At 37.6% G+C, this 19,716-nt stretch overlaps 1 protein-coding gene across 1 annotated transcript; it reads right to left on the minus strand.

Moving 5' to 3' along the window:
* Positions 1–546: 546 nt before the first annotated feature.
* LOC145979336 (uncharacterized) lies at positions 547–19,446 on the minus strand. The gene is made up of 4 exons (XM_083112195.1): positions 19,255–19,446; positions 14,328–14,463; positions 999–1,148; positions 547–618 (listed from the first exon to the last, which is right to left on the minus strand). The coding sequence occupies exons 1-3, from the start codon at positions 19,435–19,437 to the stop codon at positions 1,120–1,122; spliced, it is 348 nt and encodes a 115-aa protein (XP_082968321.1). The 5' UTR covers positions 19,438–19,446; the 3' UTR covers positions 547–618; positions 999–1,119.
* Positions 19,447–19,716: the final 270 nt, after the last annotated feature.

Genomic DNA, 19,716 nt, shown 5'->3' on the forward strand with positions numbered 1-19,716 from the left:
GAATCCATAACAAATCTTTATCTTTTGTGCCCATTGGTTCCAATTACTCTGCCAAGAGGTTGTGGTTTTATGGAGTCAAATGCCTTCGTATAATCAAGTAGTACCTATCATTATCCATCCCTTTCTTTACTATGCGTTCTATAACTTTAGACATAATTGGTAGTACGCTTATTGGTCTTAGATCTATAACATCAAGGGAGGCAGTCGTTTTCATTATAAGTGTCACAACTGCATTTTTCTAATCTTCGAGAAATACCCCTTGAGGTAGGCTCTTTAGGCAATGTGCAATTCGGAGTCTCAGCAATTTTTAGATGGATTAACATTCTTCGGACATTTCACATATAACATCAACATTTAAACGCATTTACTTTTGCAATCATATGCAATGCATCTGCTCCAGTACATTCACTGTGAATTTCACGAAAGACATTGTAGCGTTCTTGAAACCCCTCAAGGGATAACATGACTTTTTCTAATTTTTTCCTTAGTCAAGGGCATTTATGTTATCAAAGAGACAAAGAACATGAAATGCATGTACTCACCAACCCCTTCATGGCTGTCCCTCTCCGGAAGCACAGCTTTCCATTCCCATTCTGTCCGCGTGTCACTGTGTTGCCTCTGAAAGGTACAAGGTGAGACAAATAACCCATGCTGTAATGTTATTTATTGAACTAAAGTTAAAGATAACTGAAATTTGACAGCAGAGAAGGCTCCCTAGTTGCGATTCACACTGTTAAGAATGAAGCATTGACCACAAAAAACAACAGAAAATCTATCCCAGATCAACCATCTTCATCACTGTATATAAGTAAATTGATTGATTTGTTGTTTGAAGTCCACTAATCGGGACTGAACCTACAGTTTAAAGTGGGATCCGAACCACTATGTGCCTCCAGGGGTATCGAACCAGGGATCCCTTGATTACAAGGCGACGACAAAAACCACTGCGCAATCGGGGATGCCCATATATATATAGGTAGAGAAGGAAGTATTCTCACCTACTGCGTATATAGTACTCCTCTTGCCAGGTGCTGCTGAATGGATTCTGTTCAACCAATCCGTTGTCCCATTGGCTTCTAAGGAGACGCCCTGAAGTCGAATCTGGAAGTCAGGTTGTCTTCAAGTCTTGAAGCGTACAGAGAATACTTCTGAAAAGAAAGAAAATTAATCTTTTCAATTAATCCAGGCTGACCTTTGAAAGGAATATTAACCAAAATTTCAAAAATAGTATTCCAAATGTCCTGCCCAATCCTTTATTTCAAATATTCCAGAATAAAAATAATACTAACCGTAGCGCAATAGCTTACTGTATACCAAACTCTCCCTTAGATTTTTCACTGTTGAAGGCAAGTTTGAACTTTAAAACAACAAAATGACAAATGAGCTACAATTTACTTTATCTAATTTGTGTATGAGCAACTTTTGTTACCATTGGAATCTTAACTTACACAACAAACCTATGTTTTGGAAATGGATTCATTGATTTGCTTTATTTTACTTCGCTTTTCGTGCCACTTTTGGTTAATTTGCAAAGATGGGGATGAATGATGATATGATGAAATTGATGAATGGACACTCACAAACATCCAGGCCAGGATTCGAACCCGTGGTTTTGGAAATGGGGCAACACAGAATATTCAATTCATAATACAGTTCTGATAAGGTATATCATGCGGAATTTTAAACAGCCAATTTTTGACACTTCATATTTTCGTTGTTACTTATAGTATTTATATTATTGTATGAATCTTACATACCTTTCTTTTTTTGTTGTTTGGTTAAAATTGCAAGAGTTACAAAGGCCAATGTGTTATTTATTAATAACAACTTGAATTTATTTTGTATAGTTCTTTAGTATCTTGATTGCTATGGAAACAACTAACTTGCAAGCATTATTACACACCAACAATGCAGTAATCTATATTGTTTAAAATCAGATGTCAAACATGCACATGGATTGGGTTCATTACTGCCTAGACAGCGGCGTGAGCTAAGGGGACCACAGGCCTCGACCCCACTCAATAATTTGTCCCCCGTCAATACTTTAAAACCGTCTATGATTTTGTTTCTTGTCACTCTGTTGCCCCGGTGCACGCACAAAACTAAATGCATCAGACGAAACAAAATAATGCATACAGCCTGTATCTGAGACTAAATGTTTAAGTGCATCATCAAGAAGGATGCAGCAAGGTACATTAAAATGCAGCAATTGATGAATTAAAGAACAGTTCGACATAGACAGACTCACTTGCATCTTTCGATGCACTTCGTTGTTAACTTTACAAATGATATGCAAAAATGCATCAGACTGTAAACCTGATTCTTGAACAAGGTCAAAAAGGCCTTCTTAAAGTACTCGATGTTAGCAAATTTATGATCATAAACTGGGTGCACACCGATACAAGTAATTCTGCCGACGACCAGTCTTATGGGTCCCATGAAGTGTAATATCCTTCAAGCTGGGTCCAGGACTGAAAAGGGTTGAGAACCACTGCTTATCTAGCTCAACATCCCAGCAACACACTCCCTAAAATTCCAAAGTGAACATAAACTTTCTTACGAAGTCAATGCCCTCCTCTTCATCTGATACCGGCTGAAGACCAAAACATCTTCCTCCGGATTCCACAAGTGGTCTCACATAATATCTCAACGGTTCAGCGACCATTACTGCTTATTTGAATATAATATGCACAAAGCAGAGATTAACCTCATATGCGAGGTTAAACAGCATTACGGATGCCTTAGGGAAATGAGCCTCGAGCCATTATCTACCGTTTGGTTTGCCACACCGGACGGTGGACAAGGATCCGGATGCGGAATGTACAGTCAGATGGACAAGTATTGCGAAACATGGGAATGAAGGATAAAGATGGAAGAAATTGTAGAAAGAGATTCAGAAGCACGTAACGAAGGAAAGAGAGAGAAGGAATTGTAGAAAGAGAGAGACAAATAGAAGGAAGTCAAATATCTCTCTCTTTTCTATTCGCTACCTCGCTATCTTCCTTTTCTCTCTCTCTGTTTCCCTCTCGCCTATGTTTCTCTGTTTAAGTCTTTCCTCCTCCCTATCTGTTCTTTTCTAGGCAAATTGTCCGATTATTACGATTAACTTTCCTCTTGCATGCTGGTGAAGAGGTGAGCTGATTCTCTGTGTAAAACAAGGAGAATAAACATGAGGATGGACAATTTCCTTGGTAATACTTATCCATGCCACTCTCTAGTTTCTACACAATGGCAAAAGTAAAGGTAGATGAATTATCTATCAAAAATTTCATTCGATCTGTTTCCAAAATATGCATCAACAGAATTCCATTGTAGAATAAAATAGAGTGAACGTTGCGATGGACAATTTGCCTACTGTTATCCTTGTCATTGTCTACGCAATGCAGAATTTGAAGTAACTTGAATCTAGACATTGGATGTTGATGAGAACATTGCAGTCCGAAGACGGGGACCAGTTAGATCAGTTTTAAACATTGGTCTATATTCAATTTATTTTCAAATTAAAATTTCTATTCTGATTTTTTCTTTCCACTCAATAAGGTAATTACGAGAGATGGATCATTTGCTTAGTTTACAAATTAGCCGCTAGGGTGTGCCCGGGTGTATTATTTCGGGTTCTGTTTATTCTTTAATACTGTGACAGCATATGATTATTATTATTAAAAATTGCACTTTTGCTAGCATTTTTGAATGTGCATCTTTTTATGACGAAACAGATAAGCTTCTTGTTCTACGCTCATTAAAGATATAATATCAATACTTATCTAAGGTATTACATGCTCATAACGTAAAGGAATATGTATATAAATACAATAGTAATAAAATAATAAATAAATATAATATAAATGATTTAGATATTAATTTTATAAGTAATTAACTACATAATCCAATTAGAAAATTTCGCGTTACTGCTTTAAAATTCCGATCATTTTTTTTTAAATAGAATAACTGGGGGTGCGCAAGGAATGCTTAGGCAGTTCCGTCGCACCCTCCTTTGGCGCCGCTTAGGCTCTGTAACACATGGAACAGAATAACCTACCTAATGAGCTTACTGGTTGAAAGACAGACTGTATAATTTAATGACTATTCAAGAATTTTCACTGAAGATGGAAAGAATTCACCTCCACAAAAATGACTCCTGGAAGAGAATGAGCAGAGAAATTCTCATCCCAACCTGAAGAATGGTTTGGTCCGAGGAAGAGCCGAACATCAAGAGCAGCGCAGGACTGAAACCTCAAGGGAAGTGTTCCATAATGGACTTCTCTTCTTCCTTTCCTGGCCTGTAATTTTCCATCAGCAGTTAGTCTGATGACTGCATGTCTAATACTTTTCGGAGACATACAAATGTCGAAGCAGGGTTGCAAGGACCAGAAGAGTTGCCGGAATTTCAGCGGATATAACACATTTCCACACAAGAAGGTTCATTGCTCTCACAAATCGCAAGATCAATCCAATTTTGACACACCATTTAAACTCTACCCGCCTCTACAGAACTCTACATCAGGTCTTCTCAACTCTAATTGCCTCCCCATGTCTACAACGACACGCTTAGCGAAATGTTCAGGTTATATGGATTGCCCAACACAAACAAAAAATATATTTCCTTGGGGGTTCTTTAATAAGTATTTTTTTAAACTTCTCAGACATGAGCTTTAGAACGAGACCGGCGATTGTTTCTCAATTGGTGCTAGTAACAACCTCACAACGAAAAGGTTCTTGGTTCAACACAGGTGTGTCAGGGTGTGTGGGAGATGATGGGTTCCAAGTTCACCAAGGAATAGTCTTGTCCAAGCTGATGTCCTGGGTAAGACATTTTCTGAACCATTTACTTACAGTAGAGGAGGATTAACCCACAAATAGAGATAACGAGGGAGTGAAGCAATGAGAGACTAAAAGAGATAGTTACAGGAAAGTAAATCAGAGGAAGACAGAAAGAAAAAGAGAAAAATGGAAAGAAATACCACGGAGGAAGACAACAAGAAATAAAAAGAAAAAAAAAGAGATATGGGGGAAGGAGGAAGAGTGAGAAAGATAAAAAGGAATTAAAACAACAGTAAAAAGAGGTATGAAGAAGCAGATACACAAACAAAGAAGAAGAGAAAGAAATCTGTGAAAGGGAAAGAAAAATAGAGATATGGCGAAAGAAAAAACGAGAAGAATGATACAGAGAACAGAGAGAACACGAGATAAAGAAGGCGAGAGAGAGAAATAGAAAAAGGGGGGAGTGAGAAAGAGTGGAGAAAGATGGAGAAAAAGAGTAAGAAAAGAGCAAGAAAATAAAGAATTAGTGTCCATAACTCCCAAAGTAGAGTTCACGTGAAAAATATTTCGTCCGCACTTGGACTCGCTGTAACCACTAGCACAGAAACGAGCTATACGGAATAAGAGACAGAGCTTTATCTGTTCCGCAACTGTACAGGGTCCACGAGTCCTTGTATGCATGGTTAGAAGCTTTTTCACCTAATAAATAACAATGAAATAGAGAAATTTGTAACGAACCTGAGAGTTTAAGATTTTATATATGTAAGAAGTTAAGATTTTTAAAATGTTTGTTACTTCAAATAATGTTCAAGTTGTCACAGATAATTATAGTTAGACTGATACAGTTGTAGTTGGAACTTTTATATATGTTTATAAATACGTCAAAATCTGTTCGTGTTGACGACACTTTCTAATCTCAGCCGAGGAAGTGAACCCACCTGAATGTTCCTCACCTGACGACAGACTGAGTTTGAAAAACAGGTGAAGGTGAAAAATAATAAGAACTTAAAAACGGAGAGAATTGAAGTATAGATTTTGGTTTTCGAGTTTTCTTCTTGCCGATAAGTTCAAAGTAAACTATTAATTATGTCATTTGACTTTCGTTATATGTGAGTGAATTGCCCACGTTAGTATTGAATGTTCTAGTGTTTTTATTGGTAAGTGATTAGGAAATATAAGCGATTATAAAACTGTGTTTAACTTTGAAAAGAATGTTGTGTTTTCTTTTCTACCCAGCAAGCCCTGATGAGTGATAAAAGCGTCTCATGTTCCCGACAAAAGTAGCAGCGGACTAACTTTGTGACGACTGGTGTACAACCGGGGGGGGGACGTTGCAAATTATTACGACTTTAACGCAGTTGAATTGAATCATTTGTATAAACAAACTGCCAGAGTACTGAGGTGAGACTATATGTTATTACTATCTATCAAGCTATAACGTTTTTACAATTGCAAATTTTATTTTAAACAATTTAGAGGTATGTTACCTATTTCAAAATGGAATGGTCCATACATACACATTCACACGCACACTATATTACAACACAAATTCACTCCCACACACACAAACATGTCTATCCCCCCCCCACCTCCTGTCACTAGTGCTTACGCCATTGGTTTGGCTTCTGACATGTGAATGCTTTGTATCTTCATGAATTCCTCATTGTACGACTTACTTACAGATGTAGAACAGTAACGTAAAGGGTAAGAAAATTTAAAAACTAACATTATTTTGAGAACTATGACCACCTCGGATTTTTAGGTTCTAAAAAAGGCTCTAAAATCCTAAAATAGGTTCTAAAAATCCTAAAATAGGTCCTAAAAATCTCAAGTTAGGCTTGAAAAATCCTGAAGTAGGTTCAAAAAAACTTAAAATAGTTCAAAACTCCTGGCAATGAAAATGGGACATCTATATCCTGAAATACGCACTATCTTGCATAACGTTATGTGTATTGCCTAACCCTACGGCGATGGCAGAACTTACCATTGGAAATTTGCTATTAAAATCCACTCTTCGTCTTATAGTTAGGCAACAATCTTTTTTCATGTTATCTACAGTCAAACTCCGCAATTTTGTCTGCGAGGATCATCTTAGATGTTGAAAATAATCATTCAACCAAAGCATAGTCACTGGTGCAAACTTCAATGCTGAAATGTTAGTTTGCTAGGCGTTAATGCCACAAAGCACCAAAATGACGCAAAAGTGAGCAAGACCACTTTGGATTGTGCAGGTAACAGTGGCAACAGACATTTTGCTTTGTTTAGAGCTTTTAAAAATCGCATGGACTTGGAGGAAGGGAAATCCACAGAGAGTACGTTTCAAACATGTTCGTCATTGAATTTCTTCGTGACCAAACAAAGCAAATGCCTCTGTGTGACATAAAAATCCTGTAAAACCTTTAAAAATATACAAAAACCTAAAAAAAGGCTTCATTTAGGTGCATAAGCCTAAAATAGGTTCTAACAAGCAAAATAGTTTTTTAGGCACAATAAAACTTCATCAGTTGTTGCATTTTTTAATGTAACACTGACATAACTTATTATTGATTGATTTGGTGTTTTAAGTTCACTCTATGCACGGTAAGGCTGATCGGGACTGGACCTATAGTTTAAAGTGGGATCCGAACCACTATGTGCCTCCACCGGGTTCGAAACTGGGACCCCTTGATTACAAGGCAACAACACTACCACTGCGCCATCAGGGAGGCAACATACCTTATTATTTCTTACATACATGTAAAGGAAAAAATAGTTTAAAAACCTAAAATCCAAGGTCTAAATATAACCTACCTGGCAACACTGACAATCATTTTATCCTAGAAGGGCTGGGCATACTTGCTTACGCAATGGTTATTCGTTAGCCGTCTTGCGGCCAAAACCATTCGAGATATTAAGAACTTAGGTAAGCACACAAAAAAAGGAGGAGGCCAAAACATTTTGAATTCCAGTCAACAAAAAATACGATTTCGCGAACAGAGGGAACAGAAGCCTATTTAGAAGGAATGGAATATTGACGTATGAAGCAAGTCTTTCTTTTCTCTAACGGCATTTAAGGTCAACAGATTCCGTGAGAATCTATTTGAGTTTTTTTGCCGTATTTTATTGCAACCAAAATTGTTGTTGCTTTTAGACTGCGTAAACAGATCTAAAGGCACAGTTTATTTCTGCGAAAAAGGAAGATTGGCTGATTGATTCAATTGGTGTTGTAAGTCCACTTTATGCAGAGTATGGCTAATTGGGACTGGACGTACAGTTTAAAGTGGGATCCGAACCACTATGTACCTCCACCGGGTAATAAATTTCATGCTAATATTATTCCTTTACCTAATGCACAATGCTTCATGACAGACTTCTTTAATATGATATCTCCCATGAGGATTCATTTTCCTGCTATCCAAGTAGAGATTTCACGAAGACAATCCCTACAATTTCAAATAATATATATCAAGACTACATACAGTCAAAATTACAATGCGAATATCACATATGTATATACAGATGCTTCAAAATCAACATCTGGAAAAACAGGAGCATCATTTTGCTGTGATAAATCTGCAGAATTCAAAATTTTTCCTTTGCCATCCTATCTGTCCATTTACACTGCAGAAGCTATTGCAATACGACAGGCATTGCAATATGTACAAGAGAAGAAGTTGAATTCAGTTCTAATTGCAACAGATTCAGCCTCTGTGCTAAATTCTTTACAGTTTGCACCATGGCCATGTCATACGGAATGGTACATTGTTAACATAAGAATACTCACACTGAAATTAACGAGATTGGGATATGGTATCAACTTTATTTGGACACTTGGACATTCTTTAATAGAAGGGAACATTATATTAGATACTTTGGCAAAATATGCAGCGAAGCAAACAATCCAACGGCTGCTTTCAATAAAGTTTCCATCTGTAGTTTTGGAATCACACACTAAGAAAATACTATTTACTGACTGGCAAAGCTTGTGGACAGATACTGGCACTCAATGCGGTAAGGCCTACTATTCTATACAAGAAAGAATTCCAAAGGAATGTTGGTTTAAACAAATTCAACTCTCCCGGAGTTCCCTCACAACTATAATGCGCTGCAGGTTAAATCACACTATCGCCGCAGCTCACCTTTACAAGAAGAATTTACTGACTTCACCAGTTTGTTTGTGCTATGAATATACTGCAACTCTGAACCACATTATATTTCAATCCAAACTTTATGAAACTTACAGAGAACCATTTTTACAGGAATTGTACAGGAGTGGACATCAAGCTCCACTGACACTGCCTTGTTTACTGACTTCGCCGTCATCCTCGGTAATCTATATTCTTACAAAATATCTTAATAAGTCGAATATAAATCTGTAAAAGTGTAGAGAAATTTGGTAACTATTTATTATGACAGGGATAATTGCGAGTAAACATTATGTGCATACATGTATATAATACCAATTGATAAATTGCAAACTGGTGCATGGATTTTGTCCACAACCAATAAACATTTTTTATATTAAAAAAAAAATGGCTCTCAGGTAAGCTCATGGGGCTCTCATCTCACCTGCAATTTTGGCTTCTTATTTGTTATTTTGGCCTTTTGTCATGTCTTCTCCTTTTCTTGGCACAGTTATTCATTTTGCACAACTGTCGTACAAAGTGAGCATATGGCATTGTATATATGGAGTAGGATTTACTTATATGGTTGAACTTGGCTAGGTAGCTACTAGACCAGATGAACCTCTTTTTCTTAACATTTATTTCATCCCCCCCTTACTAAGATATAGTTGGAAATTAAGATAATAGATATTTTTATTGAATGTAAAAACGCTATCCAGAAGGCCGTTTTAAGGTGAACACTGAAGCTATACTTTAACAAGAGATATAGACTTGCTTTAATTATTAATGCATGTAAAAATTAATGCTCCAGACTTCATTCAGGATGAGAAATGGCCACATTACTGTATTTAATATATTTACAAAACCACGCTTTCAAGAATGTAGTTCTTTAGAAACAAAGAGAAAAAATCTTAAACTACAACTCAATACAATTTTAGATTTCCAAAAATTCAATATTATCAAATCCCAGTACAGGTATTCAACAATGTGAATTCACTATACTGTCAAAATATAGCAAAAATTCTTGACCATAAGCATAATTTCTTGACTTTTTCTTATCATTCTTGACTGGTGGATTAAGTAATCATCACTCATCCTTAGTCAAATTAGCAGAAAGGGACGCTAAATAACAAAAATACACACATACTATGTTTATTTATCATTATCACTAGAGACTGGATTTTAAAGGGAATTCCTTTTTTAATTTTTCAACACGGATCATGGAATATAACAAGAGTGTTGATAATTATCTTCCATCAACAAGATTACATGGTTTCGACTTCCATTTTCCTCCTTTTTCAGCCCTTTTTTAAAAAAGTGAATTCTTTTTTAAATACATTTTGCTTTCTGATTGACTAGTTTTTCAGCCTATATTCCCCCTTTGTAATAAACATCTTCCTTGGTCGATTTATTGACAAGAAATCAATATTTCTCCCTAAACAAAACATTCACCAGTTGATCTTGGCTTAAGCAGTAACAAATGCATTGTTAGCGGCATGCCTATTGACTTGAAAGTACACTTAACTGTTAGATTTAAGACTTCTATTATGAAGTTTTTAGAACGGTTTTAACTTAACTGTATGACAGTGACGACAGTATTGAGGGTCAGTGAAATGGCGAAGCTATGGAATGCGGTAAGCTGTTGCAAGGAAGATTTAATCGAAAAGGATGGTAAAATTATTCACTGTACTTTTAACTTCAAAAAAAGGAAATTAAGACTATAGTTTATTTTTGCACTCCATGAAAAATATTACCAAGAAACAATCCGTTACCCAGACACATTTCAATCGGACAATTAAGACAATGGATGTGCTGGGAGCGATTCGGTAAGAATAAGTCTGATAAACACTTCCTTTCCATTACAGGGAAGGTAAAAATCAGAAATATTTGTAGGTAGGCAGAGAATACATAAAATCGAATGCTAGAAATCATTATTATATACTACTAATAAGAAAATAATAAAGAGCTGTTGATTTATTGCCAATTTGATATTATCATCAAATCGTGCATCATATGAGTGATGATGTTCTTTGTGAATCATCATAGATATGCAGTGTCCGGATTCGATGGATGGTAAGAAAATTCTGGTTTGCTAAAAGAAAGAAACAAAATTGTAATCTTTTTTTGAATTGGGGGCTAAGGGGTCCCCTTTGCTTAAGGCATCCGAAAGTCAAAATCGCTTCCAAGGTTGCAGAACAACGAGGCAATGGCGAGTGGACTCACATCCACTATAATTCTCTCTTTGGGCTTGTGTTGTGTTGTCTATACAGGGTTCTTGTAAATGATTGTCGGGGTTACAAACAAGCACTGTATTTTACGTAATAAAGATAGATAGATGCAATTTTTTGCAAAATGTTAGAACACTCACCAAGTTTTTATAACAAAGTCACAAATGTTCCATGTGCTCGCCCCGCGATATTCTGCAGATATCTAAGCGATAGTTCATTTCCTGCCACACTCGGGATAGCATATCACGTGTAACACTGTTGATGGAATTCGTTATGCGGGTTTTCAGTTCCTGAATGGTAGAGTAATGGAGGATAATAACGTATCTTTTACGTATCCCCAAAGAAAAAATCACAAGGAGAAAGGTCAGGGGAACGAGGTGGCCATGATAAAGGTTTTCATCCTCATCACTCCCGCACCCAATCCAACGTTGTGGTAATTTTCTGTTGAGCAATGATCGCATTTCACAGTGGAAGTGAGGTGGGGGGCTCCATCCAATTGCAAGATGAAGGTGTTAGAATCTACTTCCACTTGAGGAAATAGCCACTCATTCAACACATCCAGGAATGTCAATCCAGTAACCGTTTTCTCCGTGAAGACGAATGGACCGTACACCTTTTCTCGTGACACAGCACAAAAAACATTCACTTTAGGCGAGTCCCAATCCAACTCAACAAACTGATGAGGATTTTCCGTTCCCCATATGCGCACATTGTGTGTGTTTACTTTTCCACTTAGGTGGAATGTCGCCTTGTCAGTGAAAACGAAATTCTCGATGAAATTGTCATCGTCAGCCATGAGATTTTGCATATCGCTGGCGAAGGTTTCCCGTACACGACGATCGTTACATGTTAGCTTTTCATGCAGACTTAGGCGGTATGGTTTCATGTTTAGCCGTTTTCGTAGAACACTCCATAATGTTGTCTTCAGAATGTTTAGTTTTTTGGATCCAGCAGGAATCGATTTCTTTGGGCTCCGTAGATAGGTTTCACAAACTTGCTCCACATCATGTTCCAACACTGATGATCGACACTGCTTTTGCCTTTTGCAACCTTTTTCTTTGAACTGTGCATACCACCTTCTATCCAATTGTCTGACGGTGCATCTTTCCGATATCGCGCACGAAAATGTCGTTGCACAACTGTAACGGACCTCATTGCGTGATATTCAAGGACACAGAACGCCTTCTCACTAGCAATATCCACCATTTTGGAAAACTGCTGCCTAGAGGCAGAATCGGGAAACAGAGCTCTATGAAACAAATAAGGAACAAAACTTGTTGAGTTTCCCAACAATATCGTGCATTTGTGTTCACCGTGTCATTCACCCAGATCGATTATAACAATAAGGAAACCCCGACAATCATTTACGAAAACCTGGTATATGCTTGTGGTTGTCCCTTCATCCATTTAATCTTTTTGCCATTCATTGCCATCTTTGGGATTTGAACCCGGAACGTTGTACTAACCACTTCACCACGGAGGATGAACATATGAATTTGCTCGACAAACACAATGATACATCCGGGTTTTGTCCAGGCTTCGTTCCTGGGGCCTTTGGCTTGCTTCGTAGCATTATCCTCTGACTACTTCCCCACAGAGGCAGCCATTATACCATTATAATTTGAGACTCGGGACCAAGACACGAACGAGATTAAACCGATAACGAGACGAAACTGACAAATCTTTTCCCTATGCCATACTTGGAGCTTGGTTCTGCCAACAAGGAATTTTGTTGAATAACCTAGAGGGCGTAAGCACTACCACCTATACAGTCGAGGAGCAACATCTCTTGTCTTCGCTGCATACAATCTGGGACGCACTCCTGCATGCACCCAAGCAAAGCAAACACAGGCCAGGTAGCATAGTTACCGAACTGTACCGTGTGCGAGCAGGCCACGAGCATTGCCGCACATTCAGATTTTCAGCGCTGACTTCAGCGCTTAAGCATTTTCATTCGGATATTCACCGATGGATTCAGCGCTGAATCCATCAGATTCCATCTCTTCCACCACAAACTGGGGCTGGTGCAAGCGGTGGAATTAAGGAATTGTGGGTAATTGTAGTCTGCTAACGATGAGCTACAATGGCGTCATGAGAAGACTGGAAGTGAATTACGGGCTGGAAATCTACAGAATAAATGTGTGTGTTCTGCCACTGCACTTGTAAGTAGAAATAAATCTTCCTTTTCCTTCGTACTAACCTTAGTCGTTCTTTTAATTTCATTCCAACGACGATGTTTCCATAAAAACCGAAGCAACAGCCAAAACTGCAGAGTAAAGAGCAACTCTAGCCCCCATTTTGAAACAATTTGTGATGAAAATTCGAATGTAAGTGGTGGAATAGGCGATGATGTCAACTGAAGCTTCAGCGCTGAAAATCCGAAGGTACTGTCGTACTGATAACTTTGGCGAATCTTCAGCGGGATGAATAATTGTATCCAGGACCGCCACTACAGAGACAATTTGTCACAGCAGGCTGTCGTGTTCTACGGAGAGACTGTTACAGTTTGCAAATGGTGGCGTTGCATGTGACTATGCTGGCAACCGAGTGATGTCACAAGGGATAGGAGACTGTTAGTTGCGGAAATGGCATTGCGTTATCATCAAAAGTACTGGAACGAAGTTGCATGACAGTGTTGGCAGATCGTGGTGGCTTTCAGCAAGCTTTATCCTGGAACGGTTGGGCAAAGTGAACAAGCTTGTTCACTACAGATACCAGTGTTGATATCGAGTTTGGTTTATAAGGAATTTGAACAGTATGCAAAGTTCATAGGGAATGAAGTAAATGCTCTATGCTAATGACCTGTCAAAGCAAGCACTTTTCGGTGTGCACCATTTTCAGATTGTTGCAGTTCACACTGAGCAGGCTATACAAATTTCCAAATTTTCACAAAATTTAATTTTTCCAGAAAATTGTCTTAAGTATTTTTTTAAAAAAAATGGGGGGACAGGAGTGTCATGTCATCGGGGTTCATTATTAAGATATATATTTATTGTTGTTATTCCATTCCAGGAGTAAAAGCAATTTTAAAAAACACTAAAAGTAACTGTATTGTTTAGTTATTCAAGTGTGTCATGAAACCGTATGTATAAAAAAATGGAAATATCATTATTAGTTTTTTGATGATGTTTTGTGATTTGCAACCAGGCTCTGGAACAGATAAAAATTATACTAAAGCATACTAAATTATTCTTACAACTATTGCATTTCTTTGATTGGTAGTCTCGGAACTCACCTACTGGATACACTGTAGCTGGGTAGAAAGCTCCATCTTCGCAGATGTTACAATGGATAAGCTTGCGGTTATCTTGTAGACTTTGAAAGCCACCGTACAGAGACCTCTGATGCCCTTGTTGTAATGAGCTGCTCCCCTAAATAATTACAATAGCTTGGTTACATCAGATATCTACTGAAATAGCGTTCTTACTTCCAAAAAATGTACTCATACTTTACTTTGTATCTACTGAACATCAAAATGTATATAAAAAAGAAAACTTAGTGTTGAATCAATATGATTTATGGCTGATTCTGATAATCCCTGATATAAAATTTATTTATTGATACCAATAACTCATATTTTACTAATCTCATATTGAGTGGCAAATGTTATGTCAAGACCTTCACTGCTTCATCTACCTTCTCAATTAATGTATGTAACCACACAATTACAATGGATTTTGCCTTGGAAAAAAACTACTTACTTAGAAATTTACTTAAAACCTAGAACACTAATTACACCTTGATGTACATTAATAAAAATAGCAACAACAACAAAATGTCAGAATTGTTCAACTCCATTTATAGAAATATTGGCTCATAACTGGCAATTTTAGCCCCTGGAAAATGAACGTCAACCTACAAGTATACATTTCACACATACGAGGCATACTTTTAAAGTAAGTTCAGTTTTGATATTACATAAACACAAGGATACATGTTGTAATATTTTTATTTTTACATGAAAGCCTGGGCCTACATCTACTTATCAACATAATTGCCACCTACATTAAGGCACTTATCGTATGATACGACCAGCTTCTGAATGCCATCTTCATAGAAATCGGCCGCCTGATTTGATAACCACTGCTGCACGGCCATTTTCACGTAGTCATCTGTGTTAAAGCGCTGACCGGCAAGGTGCTTCTTTAAGTGCAGGAACAAGTGATAGTCACTGGGCGCTAGGATATAAAATCGTAAAGCGTCTGTTTTCGTGCACTTTTTCATCAACTTGCTGCATCGTTAATGATGGTCGCCACTTTGTCCCTCGTCATGCACGTTTGTACGGCCATCTTTAAATGCCCTCACCCATCTTCTTATCATGCTATCGCTCATAGCATTGTCTCTATACACTTCTACAATCTGCAGATGGATTTCGGCCACTTTCACATCTCTTGCACTTAGAAAACAAATGACAGCGCATAGTTCACACTCCGTGGGACTTTCAATCGTCTGAGGCATTGTAACCACACCTGAACAACTGCCTACTCAGGTGAACGTTTGCATACCGCCGTCTGTGGCAAGCCCATAGATGCAGATCCTCAGCGTGCATGTGCGAAACGGCAGGTGCAGCGCCACAGCGGCCTAATTGCAAAACGGAACTTACTTTAAAAATATGCCTCGTATAATTCCATTTCAGTCGCAGTAATTTGAAATTTATGTTTATTTAATAAAAGTGCATTGCCAGGAACATGATTACCTCAAAGTGAAGGAGTGTTTTTACGAGCAAAATGCTTTGTTTGCCTTCCCCCCTGCAAAAAAAATACCTTGCTTGTCCAATAAATACTAATGGGACAAGGTAAGGATATCCCCTGTGCATTTCACCATGCCATTAAGGCAAATAGCCAGTGTGGCAGTAGGGTCCTCACACATTCTCGAGCTTGGCAACAGTGGAAGCGATGTGACCAGCACCATACTCTGGTTGTCTCTACATACGCATGGTTGCCCAGTTGCTTGCTTAATGAATGATTGGAAAAATTCCCACCCAGTATCACCTAACCCAGGAACGAAACTCAAGTTTTTCATGTGGTAGTCATTTGCCCTACTGACTGGACTAATGCACAAACAACAAAGCCTCAACAGCTTATTGTTTTTTTTTTATAGATGTATTTTTGTACCCTTACTGAATACTACTGATCTTTTTTATTTTACATAATTTGTTATTAACTATGTACAGAGCTAAAAACAAAATCATACAATATTACATTGCTTTCTTTCAATATTTTTACTTTATGAACCAAATAACACCACGTGATGTTTAACATGAACTTGCCACTGTCAAAAAACTTTGTATTATAAAAAAAATTGGTAAATATAAAAAGATCAATCATATTTTGAATTTGAATTTAGAATTTTGGGTGCGTCAGCACGTAGGCTATTTTTGAACATCAAGTACAAATAATACTCTAAACGTAAATTTTCCGTATCCGGAAAATGACTGAAACTCGCTATTTATGCCACTTTCCATATTCCTACTTACGAATTCTGCATTGAGAAACATTGCTGAAGGTGGCATTTAGCATTTTTCACGGAAATAATCTATATTTTCGACGTATGAAGTAAGTTTTGTTTGTTTCTTATTCCCTTCAGTAACACGCTAAACGGTGGTCACAGTTTCACTATGGTAGTTGGCATGCAGTGTTTCCACCCCACTCCACCCAAAAATACCAACGTAGCCCCACAAACCATTCATACATAGCCCCACAAAACATTTGCGGTAAAGTTAGGTTAGGTAGGGTCACGTATAGGTTACAATAGTTAAAAATTGGTTTCGAAAAAAATATGCGTAGCCCCACACACCATTCTCGCATAGCTCCTCGAACCATTGACACATAGCCCCACGAACCATTGACACATAGCCCCACAAACCATTTGCGGAACTGTACCTTCTTCAGTTACAAAAACACGTGTTTGGAAACACTGACCAGGATTACGTCATCACACACAGACTAAATCCACCTGGAAGTAAATGAATGCAAGAGCTTTTGTGCATCGGTCACACATTTATATCGAAAAATAGATCATTTACCGGCAAAATTCAATGAACGATGCGAGAAAACACTTCCCCGAACTTCCACAATTCTAAAGAAACTGCATTCGGTAAGTAATTTCTCCTGTAAATGTGAAGAAATCTGTTTTCCGGATATGGAAAATTTACCTTACTTTCTTATTTAGGTGCAAGTGTATCACTCTCCTTTTAATTCTCACATTGTTAGGACCTCAGTTATATGATTTTCAGGGGCCTGTGACTATTGGTACGTATTCTATTGAAAGTGCAAAGCCTAAAGGCATTGTTGGCTGAATAGAAACTCAATGGAGTGTCCACTGCATATTCAGTAACTTACTTTACAAAAACAAGGTAGCTGAATTATGCTTTTACATTCGTCAGAATTAAAGCCAAATGGTAGAATCATGGGCTTCATAAAATTACCAGTCAATATTTATTATTCAATCCCATGGTAACAATATAATATGGTAACAATGAGCCATTAGTTGAAATAAACAAGAACACTCACAATATTAGATTGGTACAGGTTTAAGATATGTGCAGAAAAAGGAAGATGCAAAACCAGAAGAAATGGTTTTAAAAAATAGAAAAATTAGAATTCTACAACACAACTAAAATGAAGAATGGAGTGAAATACCAATGCTACCATGTTGAAACAAATATAATAAGGAAACCATTTAAATATTTTTTTCAACTTTAATATTAGAATTTTATTTTCCAGAACTACTAGAGAAGTCTTTAGATCTGTGTTAATATGAATGAACAATGGGAAGGTTTTAAGGTAAGAATGCTATACCCTGTCCCAGCTAACTGTAGACGCATATCGGCAAAGGGGGAGGAGCAAAATCGAGTGGTGAAAGTGCAACATTGCCAACCGTACGGTCCTAACCGTACATGTATGGTAATTTCATGGCATGTACGGACGTACGGTCCAGACTTTAGTCCGTAGGCTAAATGCACGGCTTGTCAAAATTTGCACTTGCAGTTTTATACCTTATATTTCCCTAAGAAATTCTTAAACCAATTGTACGGACCTGGAGATGAAAATACGGTTCGTTTGCCATGTGCATTCGGAATTATCCTTTTCAAAAGTTTTCAACACTTACAGGAAATTGGGTAATTCACCTTGCTCATTACACAATCCCGTTCCTCTCGCTGTTCATTGGTGGAGCTATCTCGCGTCACTACTTGCACAGAGACTTGTTCTCGTTCGCCTGGTCTAAAGTTGATTGATTGATTGATTTGTTGTTTTAAGTCCACTTTATGCACAGAAAGGCTAATCGGGACTGGACCTACAGTTTAAAGTGAGATCCCAACCACTTGTGCCTGTACCGGGTATCGAACCAGTTGTGAATAAAACAAAGGAGATGAGGGTAAATAATAGAACAGGTCGACTCACTTGTATACCTGGGAAGTGTATTCACCAAGAATGGTGGAGCAGATAAAGATGTCCAAAGTTGAATCAAAAAAGCAAATGGAGCCTTTTTACAAACTATACGCCTAATGTGGACAAATAAAAATATCTCCAGAAATACAAAAATCCGCATTTTCAATACGAATGTTAACTCAGTCCTGCTTTATTCTCGCGAGACATGGAGACTGAGCCAAGGCTGCAAACTTTTCTTAATAGATGCCTACGGCGGATAATACATGTAAAATGACCTTATATAATAACGAATGAAGATCTATGGGAAGTCACCAACCAAGAACCAATTGATATCCAGATAAAAGAAAAGGAAGTAGAAATGGATTGAATATATTCTTCAGAAACCTGCTGGATCCAAAGAAATCTGCATTAGACCGGAATCCTCAGGGCAACCGAAGACGTGGCTGACCTAGGAAGACCTGAAAATGTCATTGAAGAAGAAGCCTTGGAAATGGGAAAATCATGGAATGAAATTAAGAAGATGGCTGTCAACAGGACCAGATGGAGAAGTTTCACAGATGCCCTATGCTCTGAAAAGAGCAACAGGAATTAAGTGAAGTCTTCTGATGACAAGAACCTGAAACAAGGACCAGTCGATGTTATACAGAATGTTGAACTGTTCAGGAAAATTTACTTCAATCCCATAAAATTAGTAAATACTATTGTTTATGAACAAACTTTTGTAAATTTGGCAATAATTTAACTACAACCTTAACTTTTCAGAGTTCTTACTTTGCTATGGCCGAGATTATCAGTCGAACAACCAACTCCTTGGAGTAAAATGTTTTTGATGTATCCTCCATAATTTCTTAGAGCCATTTCAGGCAATTTTCCATATAAGGCAGCATCGTCAGTTACTGAAACAGCCAGAATACCTTTCTTGGATAGGTTCCTGAATGCTGAATCCATATACATCCCTGATGCCCAATGGCAATCGAGGAAACTGAAAGAAAAAAATATATACTGTGTATATACATACATGATACAATAAAATTCTAATAGAGTAAAACTTTTTAAAATATTATTTTATCATCTAGTCACCTGGGTGGTTGACTCACAATCTCGTCATCTACAGAAAAAAGAAAAATGGGAGAACCCATAGATGCCCAACCTCCACCAGCATACATTCAGGGGTAGGTGCTTAACCCCTTAAGTGTGGATGGCGTATATATATGCCCTTCACATTGTGCTGCT

This window comes from Lepisma saccharinum, chromosome 26, assembly GCF_977018435.1.
Source record: "Lepisma saccharinum chromosome 26, izLepSacc3.1, whole genome shotgun sequence".
NCBI lineage: Eukaryota > Metazoa > Arthropoda > Insecta > Zygentoma > Lepismatidae > Lepisma > Lepisma saccharinum.

What these genes read in the sequence shown, in the direction of transcription:
- LOC145979336 (XM_083112195.1), bottom strand. Translation starts at nt 19,437, where the DNA reads ATGTATATGGATTCAGCATTCAGGAACCTATCCAAGAAAGGTATTCTG. An exon ending in ATAATCTCGGCCATAGCAAA is followed by an intron (nt 14,464 to 19,254) that starts GTAAGAACTCTG and finishes GTAATTATTTAG; the next exon opens with GGGAGCAGCTCATTACAACA. An exon ending in AGCTACAGTGTATCCAGTAG is followed by an intron (nt 1,149 to 14,327) that starts GTGAGTTCCGAG and finishes CTTTCTTTTCAG; the next exon opens with AAGTATTCTCTGTACGCTTC.